Genomic DNA, 23,628 nt, shown 5'->3' on the forward strand with positions numbered 1-23,628 from the left:
CAAGTAGCAAAAAACAGCTAAATGGTTCAAAAACGTTTATATGTGTGTGTGTGCTTTTCTTATTTGTTCAACGTAAACAAATCTTAAATTTATAAAACAATTTAATTTCTTATTTGTTTAATTACTCTACAAAAAACATACATATTTTATTTGTGTTTCAAAAAAAGCAGTAAAAACAACACAAAAACAACTTGTTAAACACAGAAAAAGTTGTAATTTTTTCACTCTCTTTGTTTTAGCAACTTTTCTTCTCGGTTGCGTTTAAACGTGTGTAGGTAACAACGAACGAGCAGCAGTGTGTCATTACTTTTATCTTGGATATACATACTATATAATTTTAAAGAAATTAACTGACTAATTTTATAAGTAAAACAAACACTATATTTCTTTTCCCAGTTACAAATACTATAAAGTTCTTTTTTATTATTGTTATTATTATTACATGCTGTAACTGACTGTATAACCAGTATCTCAGCGATGTTTTTAAATTGTTATTCAAGTGCAACGGCACGCAATTGCCACTGACTGACTAACTGACTAGCGGCTTAGACTGACTTTTTGTTTTTTAATTTGGCTTTGGAAAAGGTGTGAATATTTGTAATTTTATATGAGAATTATGACTTTTCTTGTTAATAAATAAGAGTCGGCAGTCTCATTTAAAAACTATTTTTCAAATCAAATGTTAATTTATTTGTTTGTGTGTTTTGTTGGAAACCACAAATTGTTACTTAAAGTGTACTATTTGTGGTTTTTCATTTTTCCTTAGCTAATTTTTCATTTGTAATCATAAATTTATTATGGTTTTATTTATTATTACTTCAAATGTTTGTATTTTGTTTGTTTAATTAAAATGAGAACACATTTTTTTTAGTATTTATTGGTTTTAGTTTGCAAAAAAAGGTGTTTTCTTTAACAAACTTTAACCGTTTTTTTTTGTAATAAGATTTTTTAGCAACTCTGTTTTAGTGTTAATATAAGCGATGTTAACCATTCACCCTGAATGATTAACTTTATAAATTTTCTTTCTAAACCACTAACGGTAGTTCTTTAAATAATTTCTATAGTATTTTTAATTAATTACTCTCCTTTCCTTTCTACTTTCTTTTTCAGTTTGTGCCAACATTTGCTGCAACAATCTCGATTTAGCATTTAACAAAAAAACAAAAAAAACCCTCCCTAGTCGACAATAAACTCCTTAAACAATATCACCCCCTTTTCCCCAAAAACCTCAAACGAATTTTTACTTATCCATTCTCCTTACTCACGAACGCCATACTAAACTTTTTAGAGTTTTTAATTCATCTTGTTTACAAAATTTTTTAATCGTGGCCAACAATAGCAAATCAAATAGACGCAATAAAATGGCAAATTCCGGTGATATATGGTTACAATGGTTCTCCTGTTGTTTCCATCAACCACAATCGCCTTCGCGACGAAGACATCAACGTTTACGTATCGATCGTTCGATGATTGGTAATCCTACGAATTTTCAACATACCGGTCATATTGGTTCAGCCGATGTGGAATTGTCGACCAATCATTTAAATGCAATACAAACACAAATGCAAAGTAAGGGCGGCTATGAGATGAATTCAATACAATTGCAGGTAAGAATGAATGAAATGAAATTGAATTGAACTAGAACTGAAAAAAAAAATTAACTAGAACCGAAATAGAACTGAAAAAAAGAAGTGAACTAGAACTGAAAAAGAAATGAACTAGAACTGAATTATAACTGAACTAGAACTGAACCAGAAAGGAAATAGACTGAACTAGAACTGAACTAAAACTGAACTAGAACTGAACTAGAACTGAACTAGAACTGAACTAGAACTGAACTAGAACTGAACTAGAACTGAACTAGAACTGAACTAGAACTGAACTAGAACTGAACTAGAACTGAACTAGAAATGAACTAGAAATGAACTAGAACTGAACTAGAACTGAACTAGAACTGAACTAGAACTGAACTAAAACTGAACTAGAACTGAACTAGAACTAAACTAGAACTGAACTAGAACTGAACTAAGACTGAACCAGAACTATACTAGCACTCAACTTAAAATCATTGAACCTTTTGTTTGTCTTCTTTCTTCCAGGCCTGCTGATAGTATTTTTAAGTTTAACCCATCAAGGACTTTTGGCCTAAAGTTTGTTATTAAATTTTGCCGATAACGTAAAATAAACAAAAAGAATACAGAGTGTTATTAAGATGTTTCATTTCCAAGGACTCTGTAGTGCAATCTCGCTTTTATTAATTGTTAAGCCGTTTATTATTATAAGAACATTATTTTATAGAGAATTAAAATGCACTCTTCAAACTGCCGATAATGACCGAGACAAAATCCCCCCTCCCCCCTGTAACTAATGCGCTAACAAGCAGAGAGTAAGTGTGTGAAAGTATTTATAGAGAAACTAATTTTAATAATTTGTATTTTTTTTATATATAATTAAATAGTAGTTTGTATTTAAAGTTTTTATAATACAAAAGAAAAAAAAAAAACAATCCAAATTAGGCCTTGATTTTTAAAAAGAATAAAATAAATAATGAAAGAATTTTTTTAAGAGAAATGTTTTTAAAACATTTTTTCTTTAAATCTTTTTTAAAATCTATTTAATATTAGATTATGTATACATAAGTACTGGTTGTACTTAATTTTTTTGTTGTATTTATTGTTTAAAAAAGCATTTAAAAAGTTAAAACTATTCTATATTGTTCAATTAATTAACAAAATGAAAAGCAATTTAAAAAAAATGGTGGAAAAAAAGTTAAATTGAAGAAATTTTAAGCTAACAGTTTCAAGTGAATGACAAATTGTTTGCCAACTACATACAACTTTAAATGTGAACACAACTAATGTTTTTTTATAGGTTTATGACTAAATTTCTCTATTTGCATTTAAAAATTAATAAAAAAACGCACAATCTATAAACGAACAATTAAAAAACACCGTCAGAACAATTATTAGTTTCTCCTCTCGGCAAAAACAAATTGAAATAAATTGCAAAAAAACAATTTAAAAAAATCATCTCTATGTATTAAAAAAAGAAAAAAATCAAATATTAGCTTTAAGTTAAACAAAATTTATTTGTTTTTTTTTTACTTATTTTTTTAAAAATGAATTTAATTTTTTTAGTTATTTTACCATTTAACCCTTGTATTTTTTATTTATACATAAATAATAAACAATAAATGATATCAATTAAAAATAAATATAAATAAATAATAATGTATGTACCTCCTTTTTAAATAATTAATAATTAACCTTTAACCTTTTAAAAACTGTACATTTAGATTTGAAGTATTTTTTTTTAAATTTTGTTTTATTTCTTTTTTCTAATTTTCAAATAAAATAAACCTAATTAAAATCACGCCCTTTTTCCACTCCCCCATTTCTAAATAACTTAAAACTGTTAGAATTTTAAAACATTAAAAATATATACATATTGTTTAGAATTATTACCCCAAAACATAATATCAATTGAATTTAAACAAACATATTAATAAACATGAAATTGACAAGAAAAAACGCATAAGTTTTAAATAAATACATATTCTATAATAAAATGTTAGCGTTAAATTTTAACGAATAATTTATTATATAAAAAATCGAATAAACTTTAAAAAAAACAAAACAAAATATTTAATAAAGATTTAAATTATTAAAGAATTAAATGAAAATGTTGAAATTATTAAGAATTTAAACTACTATGGACTGAATTATTATTAGTATGGACTTTACTGTCCATATGTGTACAATCTACAGGCTTGACAATACTCCCAACTATCTAGATATACTTTCAACATACTTTGGTTTCAACTATAATCACGACTACAGACTAAAAAATATAGTCTAGACTGTAGATAAGAATATAGTCTAAACTACAGACTAGAGAGTAAACTAAAGTTACCTCCATGGCGAAACTAATAAGGTCAAGTCATTTAAACAGTCAATTGTCAATTGACAGCCCGAAGCTGTCAAACTCCATATAAAAAAAATTCTCTCTCAAACCCGACGCTGTCAAACTAATAATGAATTCGCCGCAAAATGAAATGATTTCACCTTAGAGTCCCTTCGCCTTGGACTTCACCTTATAATCTATTCGCCTTTGTTAAGTCTTTAGAGTAAACTACTGACTAGACTTTAGTCTCAACAATTGACCAACTATAGACTATAGTCTTGACTACTGAATAGAATATAGTTTATAGTCTCGATTATAGTCTTGACAATGGACTAGAGTATAGTCTGGATCGTAGACTACTGTCGCTGGTATAGAGTAGATTATGAATCGATTGTATAATACAGTCGGGTCTATAGTTATAGTCGAGATTATAGACTTAAATATAGTCTATAGTACAGATTAAAGAGTACACTATAGTCACCGCAATAGAGTAGATTATAGACTAGACTTTAGTCTCGACTATAGACTAGATATAATTTCGATATATGATCGATCATAGACTACACTAGAATATGGGCTATGGACTAGACAACTTTAGACTATAGTCTTGACTATATATTACGCTATAGACTAGAATATAATCTCAACAATGGACAAGACTATAGTAACAGTTATATACTAGACTATGGTCTATACTTTAGACTAGAATATCGAATATAGAGTAGACTATAGTTTCGTCTATAGAGTTGACTATAGACTCTATTGTAGACTACTTTAGATACAATAGTGGAGACTATATTCTAGTTTATAAATGAAACTCTAGAATGAACTATAGTTTCGACTATAAAGTAGACTATAAACTCAAATCTAGACTATAGTCCATTCTAGAGTTTCGATTATAAACTAGAATATATTCTCGACTATTGTCTATAGTCGAAACTATAGTCTACTCTATATAGAATATAGTCTCGACTATAGTATCTTGTTTATAGACTATAATATCGGTTTGACTAGACTAAATTCTTGAATATAAACTTGACAATAGTATCAATTATAGACTAGCTTAAGACTGGACTATAGTCCAGCTATAGATTAAACTAGAATGTCGACTGTTAGTAACAGTGTTACTAAACTATAGTGTCGACTATATAATAATTTAGGTTATAGTCTTATCTATACATAAAACTAGTCTCGACTATAGAAGGTCCAAAAATGTATAATTTTACTACAATATGCGCTTTTTTTATTGGTTATTCTGGTCTTAGTTGGAAATCAGTTTTAGCTTGTTGCCGAGCTTTCGATAGAGTTACTTCTCATTCCCCCGCACTTATTTAGTGCATTACTTCGTATAACTTTTCGATTAGCGCTGCCTTCATTAAACGCCTGCTTTCGTTTTACCTCAGAGTGAGGTTATGTTTTTAACTGGTGGATACCATAAAATACTCACGATATAACCTAATGGAGACCAATTAAACTCAAATGTATACTGGTGGGCACTTTAGAACTCTGAAACTTATTTCTAGTGGAGATCAAATAATACTTTTGATATAATTAAGTTCGCTGCTCCAACTTCCGATATGAAGATAGAGGCTGTAACTGGATGTTTTTCTCTGGGGAAAAAAACTTCCGGTTGATGCGGCGCTTGCTGAGTTGACAATCTTTGGTTTATTAAGAATCGGGTCGTTCCGAAGCGGAGTCCCAATTGTCGTGGAAACGATGATGATAGAGGTTGTTGTAACAGGTTAGCTGTAACTGGTTGTTCTTCTCTGGGGAAAATATCTTCCGGTTGATGCAGCTATTGCTGAGTTGACAATATTTGGTTGATTAAGAATCAGGTCGTTCCCGAGCGGAGATCCAATTGTCGTGGGAACGATGAAGATAGAAGTCGTTTGGTGGGGTTTCGATGGACTTACTTGTAATAACCTGGCTATACATCGCCAACCTAACCCCTAAAAAAGCGATTTATTTCCGTTAAAAAAATGAAAAATTAACACATCTGGCAACCGTAGGTTGCCCAACAAAAACCACAAAATACTAAACCATAATTTACAACGCTGTTGTTAAAATGCTATACAACCAAATAAAATTGTATAGTAAATACATGTAGTATATTTGCAAAACAAAAGTAAATTATTGCAAAACTAAATTAAAATGGATAAAACTACAAAAACTATTGTAAAACGAAATCGTGATAAACGACACAATAAACGTTGGGCTGATAATGAAATCAAACAATTGTTGCAATATATAAAGGAACAAGCAGAATTTGAGGTTGGTGGTTATATTGCAGAAATTTATGCGTGCAGTGGTAGCAAACAAGAAAAAAAATGTTTATTGTTATATTTTAGAAACCAACGGCACAAATATTTTATAGAAAATTTTTGGAGACTAGTAATCTAGATGCTTCCTGGTCTTTATGTCGTTGGAAAATTAAAAATCTTAAAGTTAACTATAGAAAAGCAGAAACATGGAGAAGATCCAATGGATTTGTGGAAACGCAACCAAATGTTAAAGGTTTTTAATCCATGGTACTATATATAATAACTTATACTGTAACTTGTTAAATGATTTTTAGAAACTTTACATAAAATGTGTCGATTTTATGATGATTTGCATCAAGTGTTTGGAAAAACTTTTGAAAATATCCACTATGAAACCTTAGACAGTAATAGTATGGTCAATTACAATAGGAATTATGCCAATGAAAGTGCTATGGAAGATGGAAGTATGGATGAATATTGTATGAGTGCTATAAAAACAGAAGAAAATGTAAATGAAGCCCCTTTATTAGTACCTCTACGTTCGGATAGTAATTCTTCAGAATTATCCATACCTTTAGAAACTGACGATGAAGATGGTAATCTTAAAGAAACTTTGCAACAAGAATTTCCCACCAAATGGTCAAAAGCAAAAAATGTCAAAGCATCAAATCACGTTGATGAAGGACAGAGTGAAAGAGTCCTTTTTTTAAAAATGAAATTTGATTTTGAAAAAGAAAAATTTCGCAAGGAATTCGAATTAAAAGAAAGAAAATTTGCCGAAGAAATTAAAGAACGAAAGGAAAATTTTGAATTGAAAAAGTTACAAATGGAAATGTATGAACGTTTGCGTATATTAGAGTTGCAGAAACAGGAAAGAATCGAAAGATTTGAAATTGAAATGAAATATGGTTATGGGAAGAAGGAAAATTAGAACTTATGCGGATATAATATTTAAGGTATTGTTAACAATAAAACTATTTTATGCAGAATTTTAATTTTTTCAAGTGAAAGCTTATAAAAATAATGCATATTACAGTTTGGAATATGAACGGTACTATAGCCTGGACCACAGTCAGATCTAGTGACTAAAGTTTAGTCACTAAACTATAGTTTAGTTTAGTCACTAAACTATAGTTAAAGCTATAGACAAGACTATTGTTTTGCCTATTGACTATATTACACTCTGGGCTATAGAATATGGACTATAGTCCAGACTGTAGACTATAAACTTACTGGACTATAAACTTGTCTATAGGCTGGACTATAACTTGACTATAGACTGGACTATAGACTTTCCTATAAGCTGGACTATAGACATGTCTAGAGGCTTGACTATATACTTGTCTATAGGCTGGACTATAGACTTGTCTATAAGCTGGACTATAGACTTGTCTATAGGCTAAACTATAGACTTGTCTATAGGCTCTACTATAGACTTGTCTATATGCTGGGCTATAGACTTATCTATAGTCTGGACTATAAACATGACTATAGTCTGCACTATAGACTTGTCTATAGGCTGGAATATAGACTTGACTATAGTCTGGACTATAGACTAGAATATAGTCTGGACTATAGACTAGACTATAGTCTGGACTATAGACTAGACTATAGTCTGGACTATAGACTAGACTATAGTCTGGACTATAGACTTGACTATAGTCTGGACTATAGACTTGACTATAGTCTGGACTATAGACTTGACTATAGTCTGGACTATAGACTTGACTATAGTCTGGACTACAGACTTGACTATAGTCTGGACTATAGACTTGACTATAGTCTGGACTATAGACTTGACTATAGTCTGGACTATAGACTTGACTATAGTCTGGACTATAGACTTACTATAGTCTGGACTACATACTTGACTATAGTCTGGACTATTGATTTGACTATAGTCTGGACTATAGATTTGACTATAGTCTGGACAATAGACATGACTATAGTCTGGACTATAGACTTGACTATTGTATGGACTATAGACTTGACTATTGTATGGACTATAGACTTAACTATAGTCTGGACTATAGACTTAACTATAGTCTGGACTATAAACATGACTATAGTCTGGACTATAGTCTGGACTATAGACTTGACTATAGTCTGGACTATAGACTTGACTATAGTCAGGACACTGTTCTGGAATATTAACTGAACTATAACATATACTTAACTGTAGTCTATAGTATAGACCATAGTTCAATTTATAAAATGAACTATTACCTGGTCTGTGGACTAGATTATAGTCTAAAATGCAAAGTAGACTATAGTTCCGACTTTACTATGAACTATAGACTAGACTGTATTGAATTATAGCATCCATATCTAAAACACCGAATTCAACAAATTATGCAAATTTTTAAAAATTATCAATAAAAAACATCTGTAAGCGATTTTAAACACAAAAACAAAAATCAAATGTGGCAACCATGTTATACACAACTAAACTAAATCGTATTGACCCACAATTTACAACCCTGTTGTTAAAAAACTAGACAAAAAATAGTAGTAATTTGCTATAGTAAGTTTACAAGATAAAACAAAAACATTTGCAATAATAAATAAGATAAATGCAAATGGATAAAAGTGTAAAGGCTATTGCAAAACGAAATAGAGATAAACGACACAATAAACGATGGTCTGATACGGAAACTAAACAATTATTGGAATATTTGCTAGAACAAGAAGAATTTGAGGTTTGCTATATAGTAAAACGGGAAGTAAAGATTTTTGATCAATATTTTTTTATAACAGAAACCTACGGCTCAAATATTTTATAGAAAATTTTTAAACACCTCCAATCTTGAGGCTACTTGGGATCTATGTCGTTGGAAAACTAAAAGTCTTAAATCGACTTATAAAAAAACTGAAACTTGGAGAAGCTCTAATGCTTACGAAGCCAATGATCCATATGTACAAGGTTGCTAAAGATTTTTCTTTAAAAGTTTACTATAGATTTTAAATTTCTTAAAAACCTTACAGATAAATTACGAAAAATGTGTCGTTTTTATGATGATCTGCATTGTTTATTCGGACAGAAATTGCAAATTTTCGCCAACGAAACGTTTGATGTAAATACCTCGAGTAAAATTCCCTTAGTAACAGCAATGGATGAAAATATTGAAGAATATTTTATAACTGCCATAAAATCTGAAGAAAATGAAGATCATTCGGGGTTAATAGTTCCTGAACGGGCAGCTACTACCTCACCCGAATCATCTTTTCCAACCAATGTTAGTGTCGAAGAAAGAAATTTTAGTCAAAGAGAATTAATCGAACAAGATTGCATAACAAATGTACCTCAAACTGATCAAGCTTTAAGTTTAAACGAAAGCGAAAATAGTTCGTTTTTAAAAATGAGATTTGAATTTGAAAAAGAAAAGTTCCGCAAGGAGTTTAAGTTAAAGGAAAAACGATTTGCCGAAGAAATTAGGGAACGTAAGGAAAATTTTGAATTGAAAAAATTGGAAATAGAAAAGTACGAATGCCTGCGCATTTTGGAGTTGGAGAAACAAGAAAGAATCGAAAGATTTAAAATTGAAATGCGTTATCGTTCTAAGGAAAAGTGAATTGCGGAAAACAGAAGAGAAATTTAATAAGAAACAGTAAGTTTTTAAAAAGAATTGTTAATTTTTGTTTTTAAAAAAGAAAAATTATAGTATTTTGCAAGATAGAAAGCTTAGACTAGATTTTAACAATTTAATTCTTCCAATTTACATTTTGTATTGAAGGATTGTTTGCTCTGAAAAATTGAAGCAAACAGTGGAACTACACAAATCTTATGTTAATTTATTGAAAACAAAAATTCAGCAATTTTTCTCCAAGTATGTTTCAAAACCTGGAACACTGAAGCAAAAATTCAATTTTGTTAATTACTTTTATTGAAAACAAAAACTGCTTCAGTTTGCTTGGGATTAAAGTTTTCAATAAAGTTTTTAATAAAAACTTTTCATAAAAAGGATTCTTTGCTCTATAACCCGCAGTCGCACATAAATCGAATGTTGTCAATTTCTTTTATTAAAAACAAATATTCCATCAATCATTTCCAAACGACAAAGAAAATATTTATAAAAAAATACTTAAAAACGAAGAAATTTTCTGATTCCCGCCCCATTCACTCATCGTCACTGCCGGAACCACTACCGCTACCACTGCCACTACCGCCTCCACATTTGGCTCCACCACTCTCATCGCCACTGTCGCTATGTTCACTGTGGGAACCCTTGTCTGTGCCGCGTTCCACATCCGATTCAGAATCAGAGTCGCGCAAAGCCTTAACCACTTTAGTTTTATCCACATGTTTCTTGCTGCGTCTACCCTCAAAATCGGAACCATCATCTTCGTCTGAGGAGTAAATAGCCGAAGCTTTTTGATCTCCTCCCGCAGGACCAGTTGAGCCTTTTTTGTACTTATTCTTAATTGCACTCAAAGAAATGGCATTTTCATCATCACTACCCTCATCGTGATGATAGGCTCCATGAGCTCCTCCACGAGCATCATCTCTCTTTTTCTTTTTAGGCTGAGGCTTGTGCTGATCGCGCATAGCTTGCCTTAGCTTCTCCTCCTCCTTCTTAAGATTATAACGACGATCCACATTGGGATCTTTGCCCACTTGGGTGAGAATCTTAATACCCGATACCTTGGTCGAACGATCAGCCAAAGACATGGTCATCTTCTTGTGTGTAAAGGATTCCGTCGAATGAGGACGGAAGGTGAGTTTTGTACGGAAAACAGCTTGACCCTGTAGACCGGTACCTTGACGTATAAACATGTGATTGTGATCACCATGTAGGGGTTGCTTAAAAACATCGAAAATTTCATTACCCAAATGCAAAGACATGCTGCCATCGGACCAGCGTACAAAGCGGGCATTTGACTCCTTAACCATGTCACCATTATTGTTCATATACTCACGCCAACGCAAAGTATTACTAACTTTCAATTTGACACGTTGTCTACCTTCTTCATCCATAGTTTCCTCCTCATCTATTTCATCTTCATAGGTTTCGGGATCAAAGGGGCGAGTGTCTACGGACAAGAAATTGGGCAACTTAACGAAATGTATTTCTCTACCCAAATCGGTGACAATACGTGGTATTTCCACATCTATGCGGGTTTCGGGTATTGGTTCTGGTTCGTCTTCCCTTGGTTGTTCTACTCTCTCTGCCGAACGTGATCTAGATCTTGAGCGAGAACGTGAACGAGTCCTTGATCTCGAACGTGATCTAGCCGAGGCTCGTGAAGACGACCTTGAACGTGATCTAGATCTTGATTTGGAACGTGATTTTGTTGAACCTTTTTCCGAACCACTATCTGATTTCTTTTTATCATCGTCTCCCTCATCTTCGGAGAGACTGATGTCGTCGGCGTCACCAAAAATATCTTGGGCATCAATTTTATTCGTTTTATCCTGCTCCGCTTCACTGCCACTGTCCGAATCAATAATACGTGATTTTTTATTTTTCGAAGGTGATTCCTTGTCTCCCTCCTCCTCTGAGCCACTGGATACAGCTTTACGTTTCTTTTTTGCCTTACTACCGCCAAAATCACTACCCGATTCAGAACCGCTGCCTGATTTGTGGGAATGAGGTGTACCGGATCGACTGCGTGTGCCCGAACGTGATCTAGAGCCAGAACGCGATCTTGAAGAATTACTGCGAGAACGAGATTTACGTGATCCAGATTTTGATCGACTTCTGCTTCGTGATTTAGAGCGCGAGGCCGCCCTATCGTCTATTTGTAAATTAGGGGACTGTGATCTTGATTCTTCTTCGTTTCCCTTGGCTTCATTGCCTGCAGCTGTGGCTGGTTTGGGGGAAGCGGCCGGGGTACGGCTGCCCGAACGTTTAGATGCATTCGAATGATGACTAACAGCGGATCCTGATCTTTTGGATGCATTCGAATGATGACTGACTGCAGAACCCGATCTTTTAGAGTTATTCGAATGATGACTGGCGGCAGAATGATGACTGGCGGCCGAATGATGACTGGCTCCTGAATGATGACTGGCAGCTGAACCTGATCTCTTGGAAGTATTAGAATGATGACTTCCCGCCGAAACTGAACGATTACTGTGTGGTGTACCTGATCTAGAGCGCGAACGTGATTTTCTGGGACTGCCGGAACCCGAGCGATTGCTATGAGCACTACCCGAACGAGAACGTGAGCGTGATTTGGATTTTGAGTTAGATCTAGAACGACCTGAAGCGGAGCCGGCTGGACTGCCAGACCGTGAACGATCACTGCCTGATCTGGAATTTACTCAAATTTAGTTACTTTTATATTTTAACTTATTATATATTTACCCTGCTTTTACATTGTCCGGTGTATTACTTCTGCTGCGACTGGAACTGCGGCTACGACTACCACTCGAATCCGAATCTGAGCCGGAGCCTTTAAATAATTTTCAATTTAATTTTTGTTTTTCTTTAAAAATTTATCAATTTCTCTTACCACTATCATTTTCTTGATTGTTATGTACCATTTTTTGGTTTTATTTCTATAAAAACCATGAAAATTCTTCGATGTTTGCTAAAAAATTTTACTTTTTTTTTTCTTTTCACAAACACCACAAAATTGTAATTGAACAGCTCTGTTTTAGTGAGGTTAAACCACTCTGTTTTAATTGAAAGATGGCTGAAGTTGTGTTTAGTAAACAAAGAAATTCAGAGTTACCTACTCTTCTTTAAATATGAATTAATAGAAACTTGTAATTTGAATCAAAAGTAATAACGCTATTTATTTATTAAATATTTTATGTTTTTTAACTAATTATTTTTGTAATATACTTCAAAATGAAGAATTGTATAACAATTTATTAAAATTATTTAGAATTAATTATTTATTTTCCTTAGTGATATTGGCAACCTTTTCATTAACCGCTAACTTATACACTGAACATACCACGCATGACTTGTGTTTGTTATTATTTGCATTTTTTATAATTTAGAAATTAAATAAATTTATTAAGAAAAACACTTTTAAAATGGGTTGTCCTATGGGTTTTGGTGAATTAAATATCCCCTCTTCACGAGCATTTTGGGATGACTGCGATGAAGATGAGTGTCCAGAAAAAAGCTTGGAAAAGTTAGTTGAAAACAAATTTATTAGCATAACAATTTTAATTAAAATACATTTTATAGGCTTTTATTCAAATATGAAACTACCGAGGAAGAGTTACAAAAATTAACATCCCAAGCTAAAGTTATGTTAGTAATTGAAGGTACTTCTATAGCAGAATTTGCTGAAGCTTCACTTTTAACAAATGCTCAAAAGTTGGCAGAGATACCAAGCAAAAAATCTTCCCTACATTATGTGGCCAGTAAGAAAATGTTAATAGCCATAGTGGAGGAAGATCTCACGAACAGTGGGGAAATAACTGAACTTCTATTGTCTTTGGGTAAACCCGATGAAGTCATTACTTTATCGATTAAAGCTAAAGTGGAGTATAAAAGTGAAAATATTGCCGCCATAAAAGATGAAATAACGTTTTTAAGATCCATAGAGGGAAAATTGAATAATGTTGAGGCTTTGGAGGCTCCCAATTTTATTGCTGGTGTGGCAGCTGGCAGTAAGTTTTATATATTTCTAATTGTAACATAATCAATTTTATTTTTTGCAATTGTTTTTATTTCAGTTTGTTCTTGGCGTTCTAATGAGGGTCTAAAGGTCCAATCCTATGTGGCTTATACGGATAATATTGCTTTAGATCCTGTGGCAGCTAAACCTATTGTAAAACTTTTACATGACCTGGATATAGAATGTTTGGATAGCTATAAGCCTAAAAAACGTGATGATTCCCATTTGTACATGTAAAACATAAAAAAACTTTTTAAAAGGTGAAGGGTACGACACTTCAAAGGTATAGGTATGAGTAATTTTTGTAAATGTTAACTCTTTTTTTTATAAAAAAAAACAAACCTTGGTATATTTCTTGTTAATACTTTTATTTTATAAAAAAAGACTTGAAAAACAAATTCACTTATCATAATCAAACATGCTCAAGTGTATAGATTTCACCCGGCGATCTAAATGAGCCTTTGAAATAGCTATAAACTGAGGCCTTTTTAACAAAGAATACGCCGGCACCAGCAACGAATGAACTAAAGCATGTAATTGTGTATAACCACTGCAAAATAAATCTATACCCAATTCCAAAGAAGTACCAAAATCACATTCATCTACTGCTATAGTGGCAGCTGTAGCAATAGGTTGTAGCTTCTCCATTATGGCGGCCGTTACCGGATCATCTTTATTGTCCTTAGACGAACCAGCCGTTTCAAATAGTTTTAGAATTTTCTTTAATTCAGCATCACTTTCAATTAAAGGCCTATAACCCAATTGGGTTTTATTCTCGAAGGGCACCACTATGCCGGCACGGTGGAAAGTTTTGCACACAACTTTTGTGCTGCGTGCTTTACGCAATTTTTCCATAGTTTCCAATTTCACCTCATTGGTTTCTATGAATTTCTGTAAAGATTTCTTTACATTAGACACTGTGGTCGCTGTAAAGGGTGTACCTTGAAAATCTTTATCCAAATAGTACAAAAAGGCCTCAAACGCATTGCCTGCTACAAATTCAAATTCATAACCTTTAGTAGCATCATTACGTGCAATAAGTAAAGTTTCCTTATCATGGGGATCATCACGCCAATAGCCATAGTGTATACCCGTTCCCTTGCGAACGAATATAGTTTGAAACTCTGGTGGATCATAATAAAAACGCCAATGTCGCAGATAATCTCCTGGCTCGTGCAATTTGGCCTTATCAAATTTTCCCGCCAAAAATTCAAATGGTCCCACCAACACCAGTTGAAATGTTTTCTCTACATAATCCAACAATTTCTCCCCCTTTAAATCTTTTTTAAACTGTTCTAAAAACTTCCAGAAAGCATAGAAATCTGGCGGCATTTCCACCAAAAATTTGTGACGCAAAAATTCATTAGTTTTAAGCAAATTATCATATTCCTGCTGTTCGGACAGTTTAATACGTTGCTGCAGCATAGCCATCCAATCTCTTCCACTTATATTATTTAAAGCTTCCTTTTTCAAATCATCAGTTTCATATTTAGGTTTATCTTCTTTCCCTTCATATTTCTCAACGGTTTCTTCAGTTTTAGCTGGCTTCTCCATTTCTGAGGATCTGCGTTTTGGTGCTGCCTTTGTTGCCTCCTTTTTGGGCGAAGTTTTCTCTTCAGCTTTAGATTCTTCCTTTTTGGGATGGTTGTATTTATCCAAATGGGCAGGATTTTTCTGGTAACATTTGTCCCAATATTTACAATCTTCTTTTGGCATTACTTTGGGTAATTGCAAATTTTCTTAAATATTTCACAAGTTTCCCAAATTTGCAAAGCAAAAAATGTGCAAAAAAGTTGTTGTTTTTATAGTGTTACCAGATTTACAGTTTTCTGAAGTAAACAAAAAACCGCGACGTATGTTCAGTACGATTAGCAAAAATCAAGGAAAACGAAACGCTAATTTTAAATAACTAATCACAATAACTAATTTAAGGATTTGTTGGAAATATGAGTGATCACAGATTTTCACTATTTTCTCGATTAGAGCGTTATTTAAGGATTTACAGCCGATTTATGTTTTCTATATAAAAAATCGATTTTTGGTGGGAAATATGAGTGATCACAGATTTTCACTATTTTCTCGATTAGAGCGTTATTTAAGGATTTACAGCCGATTTAAGTTTTCTATACAAAAAATCGATTTTTGGTGGAAAACAAGAGTGATCACAGATTTTCACTATTTTCTCGATTAGAGCGTTATTTAAGGATTTATAGCCGATTTAAGTTTTCTATAAAAAAATCGATTTTTGGTGGGAAATATGAGTGATCACAGATTTTCACTATTTTCTCGATTAGAGCGTTATTTGGTGGAAAATATGAGTGATCACAGATTTTCACTATTTTCTCGATTAGAGCGTTATTTAAGGATATAAAGCTGATTTAAGATTTCAATATAAAATATCGATTTTTGGTGGGAAATATGAGTGATCACAGATTTTCACTATTTTCTCGATTAGAGCGTTATTTAAGGATTTACAGCCGATTTAAGTTTACTATATAAAAAATCGATTTTTGGTGGGAAATATGAGTGATCACAGATTTTCACTATTTTCTCGATTAGAGCGTTATTTAAGGATTTAAGGCCGATATAAGATTTCCATTTAAAATATCGATTTTTGGTGGAAAATATGAGTGATCACAGATTTTCACTATTTTCTCGATTAGAGCGTTATTTAAAGATTTACAGCCGATATAAGATTTCCATATAAAATATCGATTTTTGGTGGAAAATATGAGTGATCACAGATTTTCACTATTTTCTCGATTAGAGCGTTATTTAAGGATTTACAGCCGATTGAAGATTTCCATATGAAATATCGATTTTTGGTGGGAAATATGAATGATCACAGATTTTCACTATTTTCTCGATTAGAGCGTTATTTAAGGATTTACAGCCGATTTAAGTTTTCTATACAAAAAGTCGATTTTTGGTGGAAAATATGAGTGATCACAGATTTTCACTATTTTCTCGATTAGAGCGTTATTTAAGGATTTACAGCCGATTTAAGATTTCCATATAAAATATCGATTTTTGGTGGAAAATATGAGTGATCACTGATTTTCACTATTTTCTCGATTAGAGCGTTATTTAAGGATTTACAGCCGATTTAAGTTTTCTATATAAAATATCGATTTTTGGTGGGAAATATGAGTGATCACAGATTTTCACTATTTTCTCGATTAGAGCGTTATTTAAGGATTTATAGCCGATTAAAGTTTTCTATATAAAAAATCGATTTTTGGTGGGAAATATGAGTGATCACAGATTTTCTCGATTAGAGCGTTGTTTAAGGATTTACAGCCGATTTAAGTTTTCTATATAAAATATCGATTTTTGGTGGGAAATATGAGTGATCACAGATTTTCACTATTTTCTCGATTAGAGCGTTATTTAAGGATTTATAGCCGATTTAAGTTTTCTATATAAAAAATCGACTTTTGGTGGGAAATATGAGTGATCACAGATTTTCACTATCTTCTCGATTAGAGCGTTATTTAAGGATTTACAGCCGATTTAAGCTTTCTATACAAAAAAATCGATTTTTGGTGAAAAATATGAGTGATCACAGATTTTCACTATTTTCTCGATTAGAGCGTTATTTAATTATTTACAGCCGATTTAAGTTTTCTATATAAAATATCGATTTTTGGTGGGAAATATGAGTGATCACAGATTTTCACTATTTTCTCGATTAGAGCGTTATTTAAGGATTTACAGCCGATTTAAGTTTTCTATACAAAAAATCGATTTTTGGTGGAAAATATGAGTGATCACAGATTTTCACTATTTTCTCGATTAGAGCGTTTTTTAAGGATTTACAGCCGATTTAATTTTTCTATACAAAAAGTCGATTTTTGGTGGAAAATATGAGTGATCACAGATTTTCATATTTTCTCGATTAGAGCGTTATTTAAGGATTTACAGCCGATTTAAGTTTTCTATATAAAAAATCGATATTTGGTGGAAAATATGAGTGATCACAGTTTTGCACTGTTTTCTCGATTAGAGCGTTATTTAAGGATTTACAGCCGATTTAAGTTTTCTATATAAAAAATCGATATTTGGTGGAAAATATGAGTGATCACAGATTTTCACTATTTTCTCGATTCGAGCGTTATTTAAGGATTTACAGCCGATTTAAGTTTTCTATATAAAAAATCGAAATTTGGTGGAAAATATGAGTGATCACAGATTTTCACTACTTTCTCGATTCGAGCGTTATTTAAGGATTTACAGCCGATTTAAGTTTTCTATATAAAAAATCGATTTTTGGTGGGAAATATGAGTGATCACAGATTTTCACTATTTTCTCGATTAGAGCGTTATTTAAGTATTTACAGCCGATTTAAGTTTTCTATATAAAAAATCGATTTTTGGTGGAAAATATGAGTGATCACAGATTTTCACTATTTTCTCGATTCGAGCGTTATTTAAGGATTTACAGCCGATTTAAGTTTTCTATATAAAAAATCGATATTTGGTGGAAAATATGAGTGATCACAGATTTTCACTACTTTCTCGATTAGAGCGTTATTTAAGGATTTACAGCCGATTTAAGTTTTCTATATAAAAAATCGATTTTTGGTGGAAAATATGAGTGATCACAGATTTTCACTATTTTCTCGATTAGAGCGTTATTTAAGGATTTAAAGCCGATTTAAGTTTACTATATAAAAAATCGATTTTTGGTGGGAAATATGAGTGATCACAGATTTTCACTATTTTCTCGATTAGAGCGTTATTTAAGTATTTACAGCCGATTTAAGTTTTCTATATAAAAAATCGATTTTTGGTGGAAAATATGAGTGATCACAGATTTTCATATTTTCTCGATTAGAGCGTTATTTAAGGATTTACAGCCGATTTAAGTTTTCTATATAAAAAATCGATATTTGGTGGAAAATATGAGTGATCACAGATTTTCACTACTTTCTCGATTCGAGCGTTATTTAAGGATTTACAGCCGATTTAAGTTTTCTATATAAAAAATCGATATTTGGTGGAAAATATGAGTGATCACAGATTTTCAAAATTTTCTTGATTAGAGCGTTATTTAGGGATTTACAGCCGATTTAAGTTTTCTATATAAAATATCGGTTTTTAGTGGGAAATATATGTGATCACAGATTTTCACTATTTTCTCGATTAGAGCGTTATTTAAGGATTTACAGCCGATTTAAGTTTTTTATATAAAATATCGATTTTTGGTGGGAAATATGAGTGATCACAGATTTTCACTATTTTCTCGATTAGAGCGTTATTTAGGGATTTACAGCCGATTTAAGTTTTCTATACAAAAAATCGATTTTTGGCGGACAATATGAGTGATCACAAATTTTCACTATATTCTCGATTAGAGCGTTATTTAAGGAGTTATAGCCGATTTAAGTTTTCTATATAAAAAATCGATTTTTGGTGGGAAATATGAGTGATCACAGATTTTCACTATTTTCTCGATTAGAGCGTTATTTAAGGATTTACAACCGATTTATGTTTTCTATATAAAAAATCGTTTTTTGGTGGAAAATATGAGTGATCACAGATTTTCACTTTTTTCTCGATTAGAGCGTTATTTAAGGATTTACAGCCGATTTAAGTTTTCTATATAAAATATCAATTTTGGAAAATATGAATAATCACAGATTTTCACTATTTTCTCGATTAGAGCGTTATTTAAGGATTTACAGCCGATTTAAGTTTTCTATATATAAAATTGATTTTTAGTGGGAAATATGAGTGATCTCGATTAGAGCGTTGTTTAAGGATTTACAGCCGATTTAAGTTTTCTATATAAAATATCGATTTTTGGTGGGAAATATGAGTGATCACAGACTTTCACTATTTTCTCGATTAGAGCGTTATTTAGGGATTTACAGCCGATTTAAGTTTTCTATACAAAAAATCGATTTTTGGCGGACAATATGAGTGATCACAGATTTTCACTATTTTCTCGATTAGAGCGTTATTTAAGGATTTACAGCCGATTTAAGTTTTCTATATAAAATATCGATTTTTGGTGGGAAATATGAGTGATCACAGATTTTCACTATTTTCTCGATTAGAGCGTTATTTAAGTTTTCTATATAAAAAATCGACTTTTGGTGGGAAATATAAGTGATCACAGATTTTCACTATTTTCTCGATTAGAGCGTTATATAAGGATTTACAGCCGATTAAGTTTTCTATATAACATATCGATTTTTGGTGGGAAATATGAGTAATCACAGATTTTCACTATTTTCTCGATTAGAGCGTTATTTAAGGATTTACAGCCAATTTAAGTTTTCTATATAAAAAATCGATTTTTGGTGGGAAATATGAGTGATCACAGATTTTCACTATTTTCTCGATTAGAGTGTTATTTAAGGATTTAGAGCCGATTTAAGATTTCTATACAAAAAATCGATTTTTGGTGGAAAATATGAGTGATCCCAGATTTTCACTATTTTCTCGATTAGAGCGTTATTTAAGGATTTACAGCCGATTTAAGATTTCTATACAAAAAATCGATTTTTGGTGGAAAATATGAGTGATCCCAGATTTTCACTATTTTCTCGATTAGAGTGTTATTTAAGGATTTACAGCCGATTTAAGTTTTCTATACAAAAAATCGATTTTTGGTGGAAAATATGAGTGATCACAGATTTTCACTATATTCTCGATTAGAGCGTTATTTAAGGATTTACAGCCGATTTAAGTTTTCTATATAAAAAATCGATTTTTGGTGGAAAATATGAGTGATCACATATTTTCACTATTTTCTCGATTAGAGCGTTATTTAAGGATTTATAGCCGATTTAAGTTTTCTATATAAAAAATCGATTTTTGGTGGAAAATATGAGTGATCACAGATTTTCACTATTTTCTCGATTAGAGCGTTATTTAAGGATTTACAGCCGATTTAAGTTTTCTATACAAAAAGTCGATTTTTGGTGGGAAATATGAGTGATCACAGATTTTCACTATTTTTTCACTATTTTTTGGTGATCACAGATTTTCACTATTTTCTCGATTAGAGCGTTATTTAAGGATTTACAGCCGATTGAAGATTTCCATATAAAATATCGATTTTTGGTGGGAAATATGAGTGATCACATATTTTCACTATTTTCTCGATTAGAGCGTTATTTAAGGATTTACAGCCGATTTAAGTTTTCTATATAAAATATAGATTTTTGGTGGGAAATATGAGTGATCACAGATTTTCACTATTTTCTCGATTAGAGCGTTATTTAAGGATTTACAGCCGATTTAAGTTTTCTATAAAAAATATCGATTTTTGGTGGGAAATATGAGTGATCACAGATTTTCACTATTTTCTCGATTAGAGCGTTATTTAAGGATTTACAGCCGATTTAAGTTTTCTATACAAAAAGTCGATTTTTGGTGGGCAATATGAGTGATAACAGATTTTCACTATTTTCTCGATTAGAGCGTTATTTAAGGATTTACAGCCGATTTAAGTTTTCTATATAAAATATCGATTTTTGGTGGGAAATATGAGTGATCACAGATTTTCACAATTTTCTCGATTAGAGCGTTATTTAAGGATTTACAGCCGATTTAAGTTTTCTATATTAAAAATTGATTTTTAGTGGGAAATATGAGTGATCACAGATTTTCACTATTTTCTCGATTAGAGAGTTATTTAAGGATTTACAGCCGATTTAAGTTTTCTATATAAAAAATTGATTTTAGTGGGAAATATGAGTGATCACAGATTTTCGCTATTTTCTCGATTAGAGCGTTGTTTAAGGATTTACAGCCGATTTAAGTTTTCTATATAAAATATCGATTTTTGGTGGGAAATATGAGTGATCAGAGATTTTCACTATTTTCTCGATTAGAGCGTTATTTAAGGATTTACAGCCGATTTAAGTTTTCTATATAAAATATCGATTTTTGGTGGGAAATATGAGTGATCACAGTTTTTCACTATTTTCTCGATTAGAGCGTTATTTAAGGATTTACAGCCGATTTAAGTTTTCTATATAAAATATCGATTTTTGGTGGGAAATATGAGTGATCACAGATTTTCACTATTTTCTCGATAAGAGCGTTATTTAAGGATTTACAGCCGATTTAAGTTTTCTATAAAAATATCGATTTTTGGTGGAAAATATGAGTGATCACAGATTTTCACTATTTTCTCGATTAGAGCGTTATTTAAGGATTTACAGCCGATTGAAGATTTCCATATAAAATATAGATTTTTGGTGGGAAATATGAGTGATCACAGATTTTCACTATTTTCTCGATTAGAGCGTTATTTAAGGATTTACAGCCGATTTAAGTTTTCTATATATAAAAATATAGATTTTTGGTGGGAATATGAGTGATCACAGATTTTCACTATTTTCTCGATTAGAGCGTTATTTAAGGATTTACAGCCGATTTAAGTTTTCTATATAAAATATCGATTTTTGGTGGGAAATATGAGTGATCACAGATTTTCACTATTTTCTCGATTAGAGCGTTATTTAAGGATTTACAGCCGATTTAAGTTTTCTATACAAAAAGTCGATTTTTTGTGGGCAATATGAGTGATAACAGATTTTCACTATTTTCTCGATTAGAGCGTTATTTAAGGATTTACAGCCGATTTAAGTTTTCTATATAAAATATCGATTTTTGGTGGGAAATATGAGTGATCACAGATTTTCACAATTTTCTCGATTAGAGCGTTATTTAAGGATTTACAGCCGATTTAAGTTTTCTATATTAAAAATGATTTTTAGTGGGAAATATGAGTGATCACAGATTTTCACTATTTTCTCGATTAGAGAGTTATTTAAGGATTTACAGCCGATTTAAGTTTTCTATATAAAAAAATTGATTTTAGTGGGAAATATGAGTGATCACAGATTTTCGCTATTTTCTCGATTAGAGCGTTGTTTAAGGATTTACAGCCGATTTAAGTTTTCTATATAAAATATCGATTTTTGGTGGGAAATATGAGTGATCAGAGATTTTCACTATTTTCTCGATTAGAGCGTTATTTAAGGATTTACAGCCGATTTAAGTTTTCTATATAAAATATCGATTTTTGGTGGAAATATGAGTGATCACAGTTTTTCACTATTTTCTCGATTAGAGCGTTATTTAAGGATTTACAGCCGATTTAAGTTTTCTATATAAAATATCGATTTTTGGTGGGAAATATGAGTGATCACAGATTTTCACTATTTTTCTCGATTAGAGCGTTATTTAAGATTTACAGCCGATTTAAGTTTTCTATATAAAAATATCGATTTTTGGTGGGAAATATGGTGATCACAGATTTTCACTATTTTCTCGATTAGAGCGTTATTAAGGATTTACAGCCGATTTAAGTTTTTATACAAAAAATCGATTTTTGGTGGAAAATATGAGTGATCACAGATTTTCACTATTTTCTCGATTAGAGCGTTATTTAAGGATTTACAGCCGATTTAAGTTTTCTATATAAAATATCGATTTTTGGTGGGAAATATGAGTGATCACAGATTTTCACTATTTTCTCGATAAGAGCGTTATTTAAGGATTTACAGCCGATTTAAGTTTTCTATAAAAATATCGATTTTTGGTGGAAAATATGAGTGATCACAGATTTTCACTATTTTCTCGATTAGAGCGTTATTTAAGGATTTACAGCCGATTGAAGATTTCCATATAAAATATAGATTTTTGGTGGGAAATATGAGTGATCACAGATTTTCACTATTTTCTCGATTAGAGCGTTATTTAAGGATTTACAGCCAATTTAAGTTTTCTATACAAAAAGTCGATTTTTGGTGGAAAATATGAGTGATCACAGATTTTCACTATTTTCTCGATTAGAGCGTTATTTAAGGATTTACAGCCGATTGAAGATTTCCATATAAAATATAGATTTTTGGTGGGA

At 31.6% G+C, this 23,628-nt stretch overlaps 5 protein-coding genes across 8 annotated transcripts; 3 read left to right on the plus strand and 2 right to left on the minus strand.

Moving 5' to 3' along the window:
* The first annotated feature begins 1,110 nt into the window (after positions 1-1,110).
* Positions 1,111-2,419, plus strand: LOC111688216 (CDC42 small effector protein homolog). Its single transcript, XM_023450701.2, has 2 exons — positions 1,111-1,607; positions 2,100-2,419. The coding sequence occupies exons 1-2, from the start codon at positions 1,362-1,364 to the stop codon at positions 2,106-2,108; spliced, it is 255 nt and encodes an 84-aa protein (XP_023306469.1). The 5' UTR covers positions 1,111-1,361; the 3' UTR covers positions 2,109-2,419.
* Positions 2,420-5,579: 3,160 nt separating this feature from the next.
* LOC124419460 lies at positions 5,580-7,461 on the plus strand. Its single transcript, XM_046949062.1, has 3 exons — positions 5,580-6,174; positions 6,252-6,417; positions 6,479-7,461. The coding sequence occupies exons 1-3, from the start codon at positions 6,055-6,057 to the stop codon at positions 7,093-7,095; spliced, it is 903 nt and encodes a 300-aa protein (XP_046805018.1). The 5' UTR covers positions 5,580-6,054; the 3' UTR covers positions 7,096-7,461.
* A 903-nt stretch (positions 7,462-8,364) lies between these two features.
* On the plus strand, positions 8,365-14,094 carry LOC111688209. Of its 4 annotated transcripts, none has more exons than XM_046948580.1 (4): positions 8,365-8,863; positions 8,922-9,087; positions 9,150-9,772; positions 13,117-13,246. In XM_046948580.1, the coding sequence occupies exons 1-3, from the start codon at positions 8,738-8,740 to the stop codon at positions 9,734-9,736; spliced, it is 879 nt and encodes a 292-aa protein (XP_046804536.1). In that variant the 5' UTR covers positions 8,365-8,737; the 3' UTR covers positions 9,737-9,772; positions 13,117-13,246. The 4 variants fall into 4 exon arrangements, with proteins under 4 accessions (XP_046804536.1, XP_046804537.1, XP_046804534.1 ...); XM_046948581.1 differs by having other exon boundaries at positions 13,022-13,152; XM_046948578.1 differs by having other exon boundaries at positions 8,366-8,863; positions 12,758-13,157.
* LOC111688207 (another transcription unit protein) lies at positions 10,162-12,783 on the minus strand. Its single transcript, XM_023450691.2, has 3 exons — positions 12,621-12,783; positions 12,473-12,560; positions 10,162-12,418 (listed from the first exon to the last, which is right to left on the minus strand). Exons 1-3 carry the CDS (start codon positions 12,649-12,651, stop codon positions 10,282-10,284), a joined length of 2,256 nt encoding a protein of 751 aa, XP_023306459.2. The 5' UTR covers positions 12,652-12,783; the 3' UTR covers positions 10,162-10,281.
* Positions 14,095-14,096: 2 nt separating the features above from the next.
* Positions 14,097-15,564, minus strand: LOC111688208 (histone PARylation factor 1-like). Its single transcript, XM_023450692.2, has one exon. The coding sequence runs from the start codon at positions 15,459-15,461 to the stop codon at positions 14,145-14,147; it is 1,317 nt and encodes a 438-aa protein (XP_023306460.2). The 5' UTR covers positions 15,462-15,564; the 3' UTR covers positions 14,097-14,144.
* Between the last annotated feature and the right edge of the window lie 8,064 nt (positions 15,565-23,628).

This window comes from Lucilia cuprina, chromosome 4 (assembly GCF_022045245.1).
Source record: "Lucilia cuprina isolate Lc7/37 chromosome 4, ASM2204524v1, whole genome shotgun sequence".
Lineage (NCBI taxonomy): Eukaryota > Metazoa > Arthropoda > Insecta > Diptera > Calliphoridae > Lucilia > Lucilia cuprina.

Bases quoted from the DNA above. Each gene is read 5' to 3' on its own strand.
- LOC111688216 (XM_023450701.2), top strand. From the start codon at position 1,362: ATGGCAAATTCCGGTGATATATGGTTACAATGGTTCTCCTGTTGTTTC.
- LOC124419460 (XM_046949062.1), top strand. From the start codon at position 6,055: ATGGATAAAACTACAAAAACTATTGTAAAACGAAATCGTGATAAACGA. The intron at 6,175-6,251 runs GTTGGTGGTTAT...GTTATATTTTAG, and splicing joins AGGAACAAGCAGAATTTGAG to AAACCAACGGCACAAATATT. The intron at 6,418-6,478 runs GTTTTTAATCCA...AATGATTTTTAG, and splicing joins AACGCAACCAAATGTTAAAG to AAACTTTACATAAAATGTGT.
- LOC111688209 (XM_046948580.1), top strand. From the start codon at position 8,738: ATGCAAATGGATAAAAGTGTAAAGGCTATTGCAAAACGAAATAGAGAT. The intron at 8,864-8,921 runs GTTTGCTATATA...TTTTTATAACAG, and splicing joins TAGAACAAGAAGAATTTGAG to AAACCTACGGCTCAAATATT. The intron at 9,088-9,149 runs GTTGCTAAAGAT...AAAACCTTACAG, and splicing joins CAATGATCCATATGTACAAG to ATAAATTACGAAAAATGTGT.
- LOC111688207 (XM_023450691.2), bottom strand. From the start codon at position 12,651: ATGGTACATAACAATCAAGAAAATGATAGTG. The intron at 12,561-12,620 runs GTAAGAGAAATT...AATTATTTAAAG, and splicing joins CAATCAAGAAAATGATAGTG to GCTCCGGCTCAGATTCGGAT. The intron at 12,419-12,472 runs GTAAATATATAA...AGTAAATTCCAG, and splicing joins CCGGACAATGTAAAAGCAGG to ATCAGGCAGTGATCGTTCAC.
- LOC111688208 (XM_023450692.2), bottom strand. From the start codon at position 15,461: ATGCCAAAAGAAGATTGTAAATATTGGGACAAATGTTACCAGAAAAAT.